The 18,006-nt window shown below is 35.0% G+C and overlaps 1 protein-coding gene across 8 annotated transcripts in view; it reads left to right on the top strand.

Moving 5' to 3' along the window:
* Positions 1-18,006, top strand: part of LOC150109091 (phospholipase D1-like) — a 584,228-nt gene that overhangs the window by 490,965 nt on the left and 75,257 nt on the right. For all 8 annotated transcript variants that reach the window (XM_090411563.1, XM_090411593.1, XM_090411586.1 and 5 more), the window contains one exon: positions 10,248-10,339. In XM_090411563.1, coding sequence (XP_090267689.1) covers positions 10,248-10,339 — 92 coding nt within the window. The remainder of the gene's footprint in view (positions 1-10,247; positions 10,340-18,006) is intronic.

Genomic DNA, 18,006 nt, shown 5'->3' with positions numbered 1-18,006 from the left:
TATTATTTATTAAATATACTGCCATATATTTCAGTTTGCAATTAACAGACCATTGTCAGTGGCTTAAAAAACAGTTGTTACACGGTAGAATGCAAACAACTGATTTATTCAAAATAGAATGAGCCGTGTGATGTTAAATCGGCAATAGCGCCATGCTTTAACTGAAGTAAAGGTTAATCATAACAGTGTAAAAATAAATTGCACACACACACACACACATATATATATATATATATATATATATCTTAGGATATCATACTCAACAGACCATCAGATAGATGTAGTATCAAGATGGTTTCTTAAGACCTTATGTCTTTATAAAATACCATTCTTGGTTTTAATAATAATTTAAAAATAATAATGAAATTTAAATTATATCATTCTGGTGAGTGATTTTTTAAAATAGTTAGCCATAAAAATGTATAGATGGAAAATTTTTAAAATCTGTAACATTTATTTTTAAGATGTATATAGGCCACTAATCGAATTTGGGTATCGAAAAAAAAATGATGCACTAATCGGGGGCACATTAATCGAGGGATTACTGTACTATCATCTTTGGTCTCATGGTATCAGTTACTGAATTGGAGAAATGTCAGCAGTGCATGGGAATCTTTGAAAAAAGTATCTAAATGTATCCTTGTGTTTGAAGAATAAACAGGTTGGGAGTGAAATGGATGTGCAACCTTATTAAACAAGAGATCCACAAGAAGATGATGTGGAAAGAATATCATGAGAATAAGAATGTGAGGAATTATGAAATATATAAAGCACAAAAAAGTAACGAGTATTGTGCAGAAAGCTAAATCAGAGTATAAAAGAAATTTACTACGCAGGCCAAAGGCGATCTAAAAAAACTTTATTGTTATGCCACAAGCAAAAGAAAGCACAAATGTGGAAGAATAACATTACTGAATGTAGATGGTATTCTAGTGTCAAAGCTCCACAGAGATCCACAAGAAGATGATGTGGAAAGAATATCATGAGAATAAGAATGTGAGGAATTATGAAATATATAAAGCACAAAAAAGTAACGAGTATTGTGCAGAAAGCTAAATCAGAGTATAAAAGAAATTTACTACGCAGGCCAAAGGCGATCTAAAAAAACTTTATTATTATGCCACAAGCAAAAGAAAGCACAAATGTGGAAGAATAACATTACTGAATGTAGATGGTATTCTAGTGTCAAAGCTAGTGAGATTGCTCAGTCAATGCTCACTTTGTTAAGATATATCAACCAGGTGTATGTAACATGGTGCACAGTGCTACTGCTACATTGAATGAAGCAGTTAGAACTGCTGCATAACCTGGATAAGAATTTGTCAATAGGGACAGATGGGATATCAGCCCATTTGCTAAAGTAATGTTCACCTGAATTAGTTATGCCTTTCACACGTTTGTATAACTTGAGTCTCAGCTCAGAAATTATACCACAGGAATGAAAAGAATGTAGGATAGTTTCATTGTACTAGGGTGGTGCAAAAACTGATCTGTCTAACTACCTATCTCTGGTATGGTAGTGAAGTATCTCTGGTATGGTAGTGAAGATTTTAGAGAAGTTGGTAAGAACTCATATACAGAAATGGGCAGACAAACAAGCTATGCTTTGCAAAGAGCAGCATAGGTTTACTAAAGAAAGGTCATGTTTTAGCAATTTGCTCATATTTTATAACAATGTTACAGCCAAGTTGGATAACGGGAAAGGATACACTATAGTAATGTTGGATTTTTCTAAAGCATTTGATAGGATACCACACGAAAAGCTGTTGCATAAACTGGAGAATATGGGATTGGAATATAAACTCTTGACTTGGATCAGTGGGTGGTTAACAGACAGATATCAAAAAATGATATATGGTGGGTGTCAATCTACCAGATTTAAGGTGACCAGTGGGATACCTCAGGGTGCTGTCCTTGGGCCATTATTGTTCAATCTATATACATTAGGAAGGGTCTAACGCCCAAACTTCTTTGACTGTCGACTCCTTCAAGAGTTTCTAGACTTTTTATCGATCCCCCATCTATTTTACTATTACGTAATTATAATAGGACAAGCAAAAAGACGCTTATGTGAGTTTTTAGATTATTTATTTTATAGTTACAGTCATTTAAAAAATTTTATGGAATTTACAACCGTGTTAGAAAAAACTTTTTTTATTATCCCGACGTTTTGATCTTCGCATCAAGATCATCATCTGGAGCGTACATAAATATACAGGACAAGCTGAGTTACATCATTAACTGTAAGCTAGAGAAACAATGATTTGATCACATGTTATTCTACTGGCGTGACCTCTGGTGAAAAAAAATAAAATAAAATAAAAAAATTTTTAAATAAATAAATTTTTACATCAAGCTAAATTCTATTTTTACAATGACAGGAATAAACGTTCTTTTAGATGGTTTTCTTTCAGAAACAATTGGTGTCCTATTTTTAGTATTACAATTCTTATTTTTGATTTACAATACTGTATTTTTTTCTACAGTCCTGTTTATAGTTGTTCTTGGTGAGGAAGGTCGAATATATACCTTCCATATGTTTGGGATTTTTAAACCATCATTGTTGTTCAGATTGGGGTGGTTGCTGATAATCTCACAGGCTTCCTTGAATTTCCTTTCATACCATGTTCTAGTGTGATGTAGACAGCTGGTGGTTTTCCAATCAATTCTGTGTAAGGTATTCAGGGCATGATCAGAAAGGCCAGCTTCACCATAATTATTATATTTAATCTGTCGTTTATGTTCTTTTTGTCTAATAGGAATAGTGCGTCCTGTTTCTCGTATATGTGGTGTGTTGCAAGGTACAATAAATCCGGTATACTCCAGGGTGAGCTAGTGGAGGGAGTGGGTCTTTGGATGAGTTGAGTAAGCTTTTTAATTTTGCAGGAGGTTTAAAGGTGGCTTTGAGGTTGTACTTTTGTAGTACTCTGTTTATTTTGTCTGATATTCCTTTAATGTAGGGAATGGTTATAGTTTTACTGTAGTCTGGTTTGTCTATGTTTTTTATTGTGGTTTTGTAGAAAATTTTATTTATAGTGTTTTGACTGTATCCGTTTTTTTGTAAGTTATTACTGATAATTTTAAATTCGTCTTTCAGTGCCTGTTCACTGGAACAAATCGTCTGAGCTCTGTTTTTTAGCGTGTTGATGACACCTAGTTTTTGTGTTGAGTGGTGGTAGGAGTTTATGTGTATATATTGTCCCGTATGTGTCGGTTTTCGGTAAACAGTGAAGGAAAGATTACTGTTACTGAAAGAAAGTTAATGATGTAATTCAGCTTGTCCTGTATATTTATATATGCTCCAGATGATGATCTTGATGTGAAGATCGAAACGTCGGGATAATAAAAAAAAGTTTTTTTAACATGGTTGTAAATTCCATAAAATTTTTTAAATGAATGCTGATCACCGTGTAACCCTAAAAGAAAGGATTATAGTTACAGTGTTTCTTGTATGTATAATATAGTATATATTATTATATTGGCTTAACGTCAAAGGGATACGTTTTTGTTTTTGACGTCCTTCTTAACATTACTTATTTGATAGGAGGGATAAATAATATATAAAATATAAAATTTAATTTAGATAACAAAATAACAATAATGCAATCTTCCTATAGGTATATATAGGATATACAAAATTACAGGCCTGCTCAACACTTCAAAATAGAGAAGTTTAGTTCGTGAATGAATAACAATTGAATTATAATATGTATGTTGATGAATTTTAGAACATTAACGCTCACTTGTATGTCGATGTGCAAAAATGAGACTGGGATCGAATACGTGTAAGTATAAGTAAATAAGCAACCATGCACGTGTTGCAATCTCACTCCCACTGCGCCACCAGGTGGGAACCACCGACATCCGTTTATTGGTAAATACGTCATTTTGGCCTACAAATGGGCCTGTGTAACTGTTTTCATGACCTTGCTCCATCTTACAGGTCCTATTCATGTCACTGTTTCCAAGATTCACTCTTAATTGTGTTGTCATTCAGGATGGAGGTAATCCAAGTTAACCGAATTAAATATTACCCATACAATGATGTTTTATATTTTTCTATCGACCCCTGAGCTTGAATCGACCCCTAACAATGTTATGTCAACCCCTGGGGGGGGGGTCGATATCATCCAATGGTCTAACAGAACAATCGCAATTGTTTGCTGATGATTTTAAGATAGGCAGGGCAATCAGGGATGCTACTGATATCCAGCACTTACAAAATTATTTGAATAGGCTGGAAATTTGGGCAAAGAAAATTTCTATCAGATTAACCTTTAAGCATAAAGTTATGCACTTTGGCATGATAAGATTTTCAGCAGTATATGATAGAATACCAAATATATTAGCAGGGTTAGGCTACAAGAAACTGGGGCTAGGGATCTTGGCATAATGGTGGGTGGGAATTTGAAGTTCATAAGTTACATAGCAAAAGTTGCAAATACACTCAGAGGATAATTTCAATGTTGAAGTGAACCTTGACATGTAAAGTTACAGAAGTCGTTTTGTCACTTTATAAGGCCTTGATAAGAATGCACCTGGATTATTGTGCAAAGATTTGGTCTTCCAGTTTCTGTGGAAAGGGTGCAAAGATATGATATGATAGAGGTGTATAAACTTCTGAATGGTGTTATAGGATATAGTCTGGAATTTTTCATTATAAGGAAGGTGGGGAGAGAACATAGGGGCATCCATGGAAGTTAAGTTTGTTCACAGTCAAGAAAGAGGTAAGAACTAGGTTTTTCTCTCACAGAGCAGTGAGTGAGTAGAATAGTTTCACTTTAGGGATAGTAAGTGCATCTAGTGTGAATGTGTTTAAAAAAAGGTATGACAGCTGATTTGGGTGATTTATAGTTTCTCTCAATGAGTCCTTGACTCAAGGAACGTCATAAAACTCGTCATCATCATGAAGGGTGTTTTCTACCTGGTTTCACAAGAAGTCACAGAAACTCAAAACCTGTTTGGCAAAACGTATGGACTTATTAAATCTGTCTCCAAATTCTTGCCTATACATTAATAAAGAATTGTTGTTGATTACTTATTGAATAACTGCATATAAATTAAGATTTTCCCACATGGAATTGTTTTGATAGATGAAAATAGTATTTATATTTATGGAAGTTTTTTCACTTGGCTATGCTACTAATTATATATTTGGTTTTTTCTTTATCCAAGTATAAGCAAACAAAGTTTGCGCCTGAAGTACTTTCAGAACCAGGGCAACTCATGGTAAAGGTGGTATAAGTTCTCATCACTTGCCTTGGCATCCCCCATAATGCAAAGCACGTCTCCTTGTGGACATGTATAATGCTATGCATTAAGGGAAGGGTCACTGCCCTGACCGGTTTCGATCTTTATTGAGGTCTCATCAGTGGGAAAAAAACCAAATATATAATTAGTAGCATAGCCAAGTGAAAAAACTTCCATAAACTTATCTCTAATCCAGAGAATTTTAATAATAGGATGTGACACCCTTTGGCAACTTGTATAAGCAAATATGACTTCTCCATTACTTCCACCTTCATATGGTGATAATAATAATATCACCACTTCTGGGGTCTGGCTTGTTGCACTGATGAGACCTCAATAAAGGTTGACCTCAATAAAGAAAGGTCACTACCGGTCTGAGCAGTGACCCCTCCCTTAATACATAGCATTATACATGTCTGCAAGGAGATGTTCTTTGCATTATAGGCGATACTAAGGCCAGTGATGAGAACTTATACCACCTTTACCACAAGTTGCCCCAGCCTGAAAGTACTTCAGTTGCAAACTTTGTTTGCTTACATTTGTATAAAGGAAAAAAACAAATATATAATTAATGAAAATAGTATCTCAAGTAAATGTTGCCTAATTTGTGAATAGTGCTTGAGAGAAATCATTGGTTCCACACATGATGTGGTAGAAACCTCTTTCAAAACTTGCCGGCCTGGTTGGCCGAGTGGATAGTGTATCCACTCTCCAGCCCAAAGGCTGTGGGTTCGAATCCTGCCGTGGGCATGGATGTTTGTGATTGTCTGTGGAAATGCCAGTGGTAGTTGGCAGTAGATGGCGTTGATGTACTTGCAGTCAGTTGGTGATTGAATGGTGGAGACGAAGTTGTGGTGTAGGTGCCCTCCCTCGATGAGTCCTTGGACTCCCTGGAGGTGTCTAATAATAATAATAATAATAAAATACCAATTGATAATGGTGATTATCTAGTAAAATCATTTGAACCCTCTGGAAATGGTACAGGTAAAGCTATTTTTATGCAGGACACACTCTAAACTGCTTGGAAGATAGCTTGTTTTACTACAGTTCTCATTGTGTTAGTGTATGGATTCTATACAAACAGATGCAGTGTATTTCCTCAGAGTCTGGTATCTTCTTGCAGATGATGACAAAGATGAGAATGTTTGAGAGCATAGAATTAGATGAATGACCAGGGAAAGTCTCTTGATAAAACTGACATGCTTCGTGTATATTTCTGTTTGTACCTTCATAATAAAAATGCATATGAATCATTTCAATAAATATGAGCTCACCTTCCATTGCACAATAAAACAAAATTTTAAAAAAAACTGACATATGATTCAGATATGCTAAAACAAATAGCAGTTGCAACTTACACATGCTAAACTTATTAGACTGAACGCAACTCCAGACATATCATGCATGTGATTCTGGCTGTTTATAATCATGTGATTCATTGAGTTATATCCTTTGACCCATCCAGAAACCTGGTTTTTCATCCCTCCAAACAAGCAAACTATCTAGAATAATACATGGAATTGACATAATATTTTGGCTTTGTTGCCTTAGTTGCTTTACCCACGATATTTAATAAACATCTCTTTGTTTTGTATGTTGTTTATGCTACAACTACAGAGGGCTGTCTCAGAAGTATGTAGTTTCAGATCCATGTTTATTGTGATTCATGTGTGACCTTGTCATTAGTTTTGAGGTATGGAATTTGACTTAAAAGTTTGATGATGCTGTGCAGGATCATCATGTATAAGGAATAGCAGGCTGATTTGCTTAAAAAGTAGAATATCATTACTTTGGTGTATATGAGTGTGTGGTGAAGTGCATGAACAGGAAATTTAGAATAGTTAGTTAGTTGAGTATTGTGTTTGATACACTCATGAGCAATTAATGTGTGTGTTATAGTAGATTATTCTGGTTTTATTTCTCTTAAACATTATTCTTATTCCTTATGTTCTTATTGCAGGAATTTTATAAAACAAGGGTTAACTATGTATTTTGAAATAAACAATCTGCATATAATTTTGAAAACATCACGTCCCTCCCCCCAAAAAAAGCAGAACAACTTAGCAAGCTATAAATGAATTCTTGATTATTTTCAAAATAGTTAGCACATTTTGATAGATCAGATCACTAAAGATTAAAAAATGTTTAGATTCCTTTTTTTTTTATGTGGCTCCCACCTGCGAAAGGTTTATTTATAAACCTATCTTACATTCATACTGTGGATGAGCTATGGATTTTTTTTTCTATTTTGATTGATTGATTATACACCCTCTGTCCAAAAAGAAACTGAACTTTTCGAAAATAGAAGAGATGAGTGGTGCCACCTGTTGTATCTTTTTGTTGTCAAAAGCGGTAACCTTCATTAGTGTTGTGTCAACTGTTTATGACATTTGTTTCATTAGGAACCGAGTTATAGTGCCAAGAGTGATGGTGTGTTTTGACGAACGGTCAGTCGTCATGATATTCATGCCATATGCGATGAATTCTCGCTATCAATCACTTCAAAACTTCGAGATAAAACCCACCATTGACCGTTTGGCCAGGCGGAACAATCTGACATTGCCATAAGTAATTGATTTCAGTCCAAGTCCTAGCCACTGCTGATTTCTCTATCCTTCAATTGATTAATCCTCTGCACATCACTGTCTGTTTACTTAATTTTTCATAGTCCACTGCTTTTGTAATTCCACACATCTCTTTTGTTTCATGAAGCTTACATCTGTCTAACCCCTCCTCATGTTAAACCCATATGGTCACTCTTCCTAAGTGGTAGCATCATGGTGAAGTCTATCATCACTGTATTAGAGGATATTATTAAATTCAGTGCTCCTGTTCTATGTGTTGCTTCAACTATATGCAGCATAATTTTAAACTAATGGATACTTTTTTTTATTTAAAAAAAAAAAAAAGAGTATAAATAAATATACTTGGAATGGCAGAGGAACAAGATCTATTATTGATTATATCATTACTAATCGGAAACTAGGATCTTGGAGCAATTAAAGGATGCACAAAATTGCATCATATTAAAAATGACGACATCAGAAGAGAGTTAGATATTTACAACATAAATGAAAAGATCAAGAGATATAGAGAGAAATGGAAAGAACCTCTATTTAGGATGGAAAGATATTGGCTACCAAAAGAGGTGGATAAATATAGACCAGAGAGAGAGGAAGAAGACCAGTGAAGCCAGAACAGGCAAATGTCTAATCCTTGAAGAGAACAGCTTCAACTGCCTATCTACTAAAACTCCAAGATCCCTAGCCTGGTCAGTTTCTTCTAGCATAATACCATGAATATCATCCTTACATTTAACAATACCAAAACCACCACCATCTGTCAAAGTGACTATCTCAGATGCCCAGTAAAGCTCTACATCCTGAATCCTTTACACTGCATTAAATGTCAGAAGTATGGTCATTATGAAACTGCCTGTTATAGCTCTGCCATCTGTGCCCAATGCAACAGTAAAGACCATGAACACAAAGATTGCAAGAGCCAAAAAATGCTCTAATTGTGACGGAGACGATTCAACTTACTCCCAAGCATGCCAAAGATGGAAGAGTGAGAAGGTGATCCAAAAAATTAAAAACCAGAACAATGCATCACTTGTCAGGAGGCAATATAAAAGTGGCCGGAACATCTGGTAAATCTTCTTATGCAAAAAAGGCAGGTGTAAAGAAATAAAGTGTCGGGTGGTGATATCATAGTATTCTATATACCCCTTGACTATTGATTTAAAAATTGGAAAGTATTTCAATTTAACATCATCTGTTGTTTATAAGCAGAATAGCAAATATAAAAGCTGTAGACATGATTGCAATCATATATTATATACAAATTTTGTGAGAAAAGAAAAGGTCATTTTTAAAACTTTTTTTTCAATAAATATTATTTGAAAGCATTTTTTCATTAAAGAAAATTTAATGTTCTCCAGAAATCATTTTGAGAACAGTAAAAAAAATAATGTTTTCGCATGCTTTCCAGTAGAATTGAATGGATTTGAGCACAATATCTTATTTGTTGTGGTGATTTGAAAAATAATATATTGCAAATATTTCCTTTAATAATTTTTTTTTGTTTATCCAACCTTTCTATTCATGAATTTTTTTCATTTTTGTATTTTTATTTTTATTTTTTTACATAATCTGGAAATCTTGCTCTAGAAACCCAACATGGAAATTTTTCAAGCCACTTCAGGTTTCCAGTAAGTGAAATAGTGATCTCACATTGATTAGTGAAATTTATCACCCAACTAAAGGTAATTAAAATCCTTCTCTATGCCCTATGGCAGGATTCAAACCTGATGTATGTATATAATTTAATGTTTACTAACATGTGCTTCCAGAGCGAAATTCATTTTTAATGTTATTTGGAAAAACAAAATAAATGTAGCAAGTTAAACTGTTGAAAGACATTCAGATTTCTAATTCAGGAAATGGCAAGTAAAACAGCAAGTCAACGGTGGTTAACTGCTGCAGTTCATCCAATCTCTACTGTTAAGAGATTATAAGCCAAACAAAGTAATTGCAGGATGAAAGGCAGAAACCACCCACTTGTATTTTTATCCTTGAATAATTATAAGTTGGTTACTATATATAATCCATTTTGACCAGGAAAAAAAAAAAAAAGTTACGGTATGTCCTCATTTCACCTTTATATGCCCTCTCCAGAAAACCAGAATTTTCCAGCATATGTTAAAAGTTTTCTTTGCAGTACAGAAAATAGTTCTTTAATATCAGTTTGCAACATTCTTCATGATATTCTTTACGATATCTGGAGTGAATGATATAATTTCAAATGAAAAGAAGTTTGCTGCACAGAAAGTTTTTCTTGCTGTGCTCCATTACTGAGCCTTTGAAAATCTGTTTGAATTTTACTAATCACAAATAAATCACAAGATTCTGAGATTCTAATCACAATGTTCTCTTTAAAATAATAATATATTTCCTGGTATTCTGAAGCTAGATTTTTTTTTTTCCCCATCTTCCTAGAATCAGTTCTTCATTACATTGAATGAAGGTAACAAAAATGTCTTCAATGAAATAGGAGAAGCCCTTTTCAGGCGAATAATTGGTGCTTATAGGTATATCTTATTGTTTTCATCATTTTTTTATTTACCTTGTAATTTAAATTTATTTAACTGTCACTTTATTCTTTGTTTGAAGTTGGCATAAGAAATCATATATGACAACTTTGTTACTACATGAGGTAGCTGAGATAAAGATTAATGTAGTATAATGTTAAATCTTTTCAACCTTTCTGGTATTTTTGTTATGTTAGTCTCCTGTTTAAAATAAATAAAATTATAATGAGCAAATCTGCACTCTTCTAGATAACAGATTGTTGATTGCTTATGCCTTAACCAGAAAATATAAGAGTAAGTGTGAAGGAATATGTAATATATTTAGTAAAAATAACAAAATGATACATAAAAGTGTATCATTTCTCAAAGTAGTTGACCTAAATAAACACTAATTAGTTCATTAATATCTATTTCGGAGCACACATAATGCATGTACTGCCACCCAGTAGTGCAATCAGGATTTAATCTTGGAGGGGGGGGGGGGGGAGTTGGTAATACACACTACACATATCGCATACGACCTATGACTGAGCATCTGCAATGATTGCTAATTCATAAGTAGTATAGAAATAGAAGGCATGACACAACATAAATTAAAAAATGAGTTTTAATTAGGAAAAGATTTTTGGAAATTTTTCTAGTGTTTTTTTTTTTTTTTTCCCTCTTTGTCAGGAGGGCCACCTTTACGTTGATCACTAGAAAACATGACATTGCCTTTCAAAAAACATTAAAGTGGACTTTGGAGCAAGATCTGGACAATGTGTAGGATATAGAACTTCAAAAACTAATGTCAGGAGTAGTCTGCAGTTTGGTTCACAATATGAGGACAAGTATGGGTGTAACAGCACCTTGTAACAACAGTCTTGCCTGCATTTATTTGAACAGCATATCACATAGTAACATATATCTGTCTTGATCTCCAGAAAAAAGTCTGCACCTTACTTCATTCAGATTACAACATCAATAGAATTATAATTAATCTTTGCTGCATTATTGAAATTCACTATACTGTTGCCACAATGTCAAGACTTGGGCCTGTTCAGTGTGCTCATGAGTTATTTATATGGATAGTTGCCATAATTATTCTTCATTAGTGACATATGTGTTGCTGTTTTGAAAATGTTAATGAACTCAAATATTTCTGGCAAGATCCTTTAACCATATCATGCTGTAATTCTTGAATGTATTTCTGCACTTCATTTACTTTCCCCAAAAGTGAATCACTGTATACTGTTCTTCATGCAGCAGAGCTTTCATATTCACATAGATGATTTAACAGAAAATTCTGCATGTCTAGCAATCTTCCATGTCAAGACTTACATGATGATTTCCCCCATACAGAGGCAGCATAGCTATAAAAGTTACTGTTAAATTCTCTGATGCTGTGACTGGATCCAGCACTCTCGAACCTAGTGTCCCCTTCATTACGTGGTGTCTCAGGTAGTTATCTCATAGCAGCTGTATGAATTCCATTTTCATTCTTCCTCCCTACCTAGTAAACCCATAGTCCTCATAGTCGAAATTCCCTTTAATAATTACATAATTACTCAAATTGCTCCCATTGTGCCATCTACGTTCTCCATTGAACACATCAGCCACCAATTATGCATTTCGTCTTGTTGGTCTCTGTCTCATACCAAATAGTTTTAAATGAACTGTCTCTCTGTTCTCCAGATGCTTCTACTTTTTTTGGGCTTCATTTCTTCTGCTATCATTAGCAAACCCCTCCCAGATCCTGATCTTTTGTCCCCTCTAAATATACTATCCCCTTTACATTCTATTCCTACACCCTCTGTCCAAAAAGAAGCTGCACTTTTTGAAAATAGAAGAAACTAATGGCACTATCTGTTGTATCTTTTTGTTGTCAAAAGCGGCAACCTTCATTAGTGTTATTTCAACTGTTTATGACATTTGTTTCATTAGAAGCCGAATTATAGTGCCAAGAGTGACAGTGTGTTTTGACAAACAGCTGGATAATGAGTTTCAAACAGAGAGCTGCGATTCACTTTTGTGTTAAACTTGGTAAAAGTTTTACCGAAACAAATCAATGCCTCAAAAAGCATACGGTGATGAATGCTTATCCTGTCAAGTTTACAAGTGGTTTAAGCGATTTCAAAGTGGTTGTGAGATGCTTGAGGACGACGGAAAGCCGGGCTGTCCAAAAACTGGACTGAGCAAGGTTAACATCCAAAAAGCACATGATTTCATCAAAGAAAACCCGAAATCATCCGTGAGATTGATTGAAGATGAATTGGGGATTCCAAAATCAACTCTGCACAACATTTTGACAAAGAGTTTGGGCCTTCGTAAATTGAATTCACGATTTGTTCCCCACAAGTTGACTGACCAAAAAATGTATCGAATTGAACACTGCAAGGACCTCATTAAAACTGCTCATAAGGACTCAAACTTCCTTGAAACAATCGTTACTGGTGATGAAACGTGGTGTTTTGAGTATGAGCCTTAAACAAAGCCCAGAGTGCTGAGTGGAGATCACCAGAAGAGTGGCATCTGAAAAAAAGGTCACTTAGAGAAGTCAAAAGTAAAGACAATGCTGATTTGTTTCAAGATTCCAAGGGCATTATCCACAAAGAATTCATTCCGCCTAGTCAAACGGTCAAATGGTGAGTTTTATCTCAAAGTTTTGAAGCAATTGATAGCGAAAATTCGTCACATATGGCATAAATGTCATGATGCAGGCAGCTGGTCACTTTTGCACGAATGCACCATCTCATCGTTCGAACATTGTGAGAGAGTTTTTGAGCAAAAACCAAATTTGTGTGTTGGATCACTCACCTTATTCACCTGATTTAGCACCCTGTGAATTCTTTCTCTTCCCCCAACTTCATTTGACGATGAAAGGAAAGCAATACGACACCATTGAAAATGTTCAAGCGGCAGTAACCACGACCCTCAACAGTATCCCAAAAACCGATATAAAAAAAACTCATTTAACAAATTAATTGACTGTGCCAAACACTGTATCGAAGCTGAGGGAGAGTATATTGATTGAAATAAATGATTTGAATAATTATAATTGGCTGGTGTTTTATTTTCTATCAAAAGTTCAGTTTCTTTTTGGACAGATGGTATATGTCATCACCAATCAATCATGTCTTCAATAATGCCTATAATCTTTGGCCATTTTTTTGCTAACCAGTAGAAACTGCTTGCTCTTATTTCAAATACATCTGGCATTAGTATACATAAACTGCAACACCCAATTATCCCACAAAAACCCCTCCTTACACCTTGTGTTGCGTAGCCCACTAAGGTTAAGAACCTGGGAGCTGCATTCAGCAACATGTGATTGATCACTCTCCCAATTACTAATCTTGAGGTTATCTTCCCGAACATTCTAGTTTCTGTAACTCTGCACTTCTGAACTCTCTTCCTGAACAATACATTCTCAAGGCACTGAACACCAAATCCATTCAAATGTAAGCCACCCATCATATATATGTTACTATGAGATATGCTGTTCAAATAAATGCAAAGAGGACTGTTGTTACAAGGTGCTATTACACACGTTTGTCCTCATATTGTGAACCAAATTGCAGACTACTCCTGACATTAGTTTTTGAAGTTCTATATCCTACACATCCCCCATATATCACTTTTTGATATCTGTCAGTCAGCCATCCTCTTATCTATGCTAATATTCTGTACTCCAAACCCATATTCTCCAATTTGTGCAACAGTCTGCCATGCTGTATTCTGTCAAAAGCTTCAGCAAAATCCAAAAGTATCTTGGTGTATTCATTCACCTTGTCTAGTTCAGTGGTAACATTATTATAGAATGTAAGCAAGTTGCTAAAACATGACCTTCCCTTCGTAAACCCATGTTGCTCATTGCAAAGTAGAGACTCACTGTCAACCCATTTCTGAATGTGAGCCCTGACTAGTTTTTCCAGAATCTTCACCACACCACTCTTGAGATACTAATTGGTCAATAGTTGGATACATTGATCTTTGCGCCACCCTTGTGCAATGAATTACCATACATTCTTTTAATTCTTGTGGAATCTTCCCTGTTTTCTGAAACTCGTTAAACAACCTGGTCAAAGGAATAGCCAGTTCCGCTGAACACGCTTTTAGCACATGTGCTGATATCCCATCACTCCTTATTGCTGAATTCTTATTCAGTTTGTGCTACAGCTCTAATACTTTGTCCTCATACACCTGAGTTTCCTTGTCCAATGAAGAAGTAGTGTTGTGTACACCAGGTTGACAGCTTTTAACAAAATGGGCACTCATTAATTGAAGAACCTCTTCCACATCTGTTACCCTCATGTCATCTGCAGATGACTGTATTACTTGTAGCATATCGATAGAATTCTTGTCGATTGTCTTTAGTATCCAGAGCCAGTTTCTTTTCATACTCAGACTTTGCTTTCCATACAACAGTTGTGACTATTCTAGCCTGCTGCTTATAATTTTATATAATTATTATTACTATTATTAATAACTACTAAATAATAATAATACAAGTTTAATTATGTAGTACTATTATAATATCTTTGACACCCTTTGAGGATACATATCAGATATTAATGAGTGACTATACAAAGTCAAACCTCTAAGAGATATATAATGCTGTTAACATCAGAGATGTGAGATAAATTTTACAGAAAGAGGTATAAAAACCTTAATACCTTAAAACCATATTAACTAATTGGAAACTAATGGCAGCAATTATGCTGCCATTAGTTTCATACCATAGAGCTTGCATTCTTCTTTTCAGCCATTTTCTGTCCACTGCTGGATGAAGGCCTTCTCCAGTTCTTTCCACCTTTCTCTGTTCTTGGCAATGGTTGACCAGTTTTCCCCAACAAAATTCGACAATTTATCACTCCACCTTCTTTTAGGACATCCTCGACTTCGGTTCCCTTCTTTTGGAATCCAGTTCATTAGTATGATGGTCCATCTCTGATCTTCTCTTCTGGATAGATGTCCGACACATTTCCATTTTAGTTGCTTATGGTGAAGAATGATGTCATTGATATGAGTCTCTGGCTTCTTATCCAGGTGTTTTGCTTCTTATCTTTTAATGTGATGCCTAGCATCAACCTCTCTATTTTTCTTTGAGTTGTTGCTAGTTTATTTGCTGGTGCTTTTGTTAGAGACCAAGTTTCATGACCATATGTGATGACTGGAAGTGTACACTGGTTAAATGTCTTCCTTTTTAAACGGAGGGGACATCATTGTTTTGAAAAATGCTTTTCAGTTTCTGAATGCACTCCAGGCAAGTTGAATTCTTCTATTTTATTTCCTTTTGGAGTCCACAGTTTTTTTTAGATTATTTAGATGACTTAAATATGTATATGAAGAGACTCTTTCCAAGAAATTGTTTTTTATTATGTTTTTTGGTGTTACAAAATGATTAAACATGATTTTAGTATTTGTAAGTTTATAATAAATTTAGTTTAATCCTTTATCCAAGTGTAAGCAAACAAAGTTTGCACCTGAAAATATCTTCAGGACTGAGGTAAGGTGGTACATCCCTTGGCAACTCATAGCAAAGGTGGACCAAGCTCTCATCATTCCTTGTCTCAGTATCTCCCATAATGCAAAGCACATCTCCTTGCTGAATACTGCTATGCATTAAGGGAAGGGCCACTACCCGGACCGGTTTCGACCTTTATCGAGGTCTCGTCGGTGGGAGGCAAACCCAGAGTGGTGATACTAAGGCAGAAGCTATGGAGAGGCCATATTTACCTATACGAGTTGCCAACTGGTATACCACCTTATTATTAAATTACTCTGGATTTAGAGAAAGATGTTGGAAGTTTATTTTGCACTTGGTTAGACTATAATAAATTTAGTTTAATCCTTTATCCAAGTGTAAGCAAATAAAGTTTTCGCCTGAAAATATCTTCAGGACCAAGCTCTCATCACTCCTTGTCTCAGTACCTCCCATAATGCAAAGCACATCTCCTTGCAGACATGTATACTGCTATGCATTAAGGGAAGCGCCATTACCCAAACCGGTTCCGACCTTTATTGAGGTCTCGTCAGTGGGAGGCAGACCCAGAGTGGTGTTACTAAGGCAGAAGTTATGGAGAGGTCATATTTACCTATACGAATTGCCAACCGGTGTATCACCTTATTATTAAATTACTCTGGATTTAGAGAAAGATGTTGGAAGCTTATTTTGCACTTGGTTAGACTATAATAAATTTAGTTTAATCCTTTTCCAAGTGTAAGCAAACAGAGTTTGATTTTAGTTTTTTCTCTGTTTATTTTTAGACCAACTTTTCCTTTCATGATCAAATCAAGTCAAATCAAGCTATTGACTTCACATTGATTGCGTCAGTATCCCATAATGCAAAGCACGTATTCTTACAGATGTGTTTAATGCTATGCATTATGGGAAGGGCCACTACCCAGACTGGTTTCCACCTTTATTGAGGTCTCATCAGTGGGAGTCAGACCCAGAAGTGATGACAAGGTTGAAGTAATGCAGAAACCTGTATATACAAGTAGCTCAGGTGCGATGTTACTTCATGCACAAATTTTTATTTGCTTACCTTTGGATAAAGGATTAAATCAAGAATATAATTTCTTGACATGTTTAATTTATAGTATAAACAAGTGACAAAACTTCCAACGTCTTTCACTAATCCAGAAAATTTTAGTAATAAGGTGTTGACACCTTTTGACTACTTGTATATGGAAATATGACTTTGGCATTACTTCAACTTTAGTATATCACTTTCAGGTCTGGCTCCCACTGTTAGTTTCATTTAGTCTTTTGGTTGTTCATCTGTATGAGATTGGTGAATAAAGGAAAATTGATAGCTTTGGCTAAAAGAGCTGAGGCCTTTCTCTATCTTTTATCTATATGTATTTTCTTCCTCCTAATACTGTCAGGCTCTCTTGTATCCATATATTAACTACTCTAGGCCTATGATGAGCACCCCTGTACTTTTTCACCTCAAATAGGGTTGAAACTGGTCTGGGTAGTGGCTCTTCCCATAATGCATAGCATTATACTTGTCCGTAAGGATATATGCTTTGCATAATTGATTTGTATAGGCTGATGCTTTGGCCTGAAGAATGGGGATTTTAATATTGCCAAGTGTAAAGTTATGCACTTTCAGAAAAGATAAAATGAGGTTTATAATATTGGAGGAAGTTTGGTTCTAGAGGTGGAGGTCATTAATGTGAAATCATTAGCTTCTATATACAAGTAGCCCAGTTATGATGTTACTTCACACACCAATTATTATTTGCTTACACTTGGATAAAGGATTAAACCAAGAATATAATTTCTTGCCATGTTTAAATAGTATAACCAAGTGAAAAAACTTCCAACATCTTTTCCTTGACATAAGTGATTCCGTTATTAATTAGTTATAATGAATTCTTCCACTTGTCTTGCTTTTTGATCATTTCATACCGAATTATCATGCAAGAGTAATGGTTGAGCTGCCCAACACCACCTAGATAATTTATGTATAAATGCAGCACTGATTGGTTCGGCAGTCAACAGCAATAAAACTAAATAATCGAACTCTTGACAGCGTGAAACTAAAACACAGAGCCCTTCCATTCCTTAAAAGTATCTAATATCTGAAAATCCCATCTCATTATCACAAATATCAAAATTCATTTGTACCAAATCACCAGTCAAGGCATATTTACATATGGTTCCCAGATGTGAA

Source organism: Typopeltis vanoorti, chromosome 2 (assembly GCF_054136105.1).
Source record: "Typopeltis vanoorti isolate ZY-2024b chromosome 2, IOZ_Tvanoo_1.0, whole genome shotgun sequence".
Lineage (NCBI taxonomy): Eukaryota > Metazoa > Arthropoda > Arachnida > Uropygi > Thelyphonidae > Typopeltis > Typopeltis vanoorti.
This window is presented reverse-complemented; position numbering and strand designations above follow the sequence as displayed.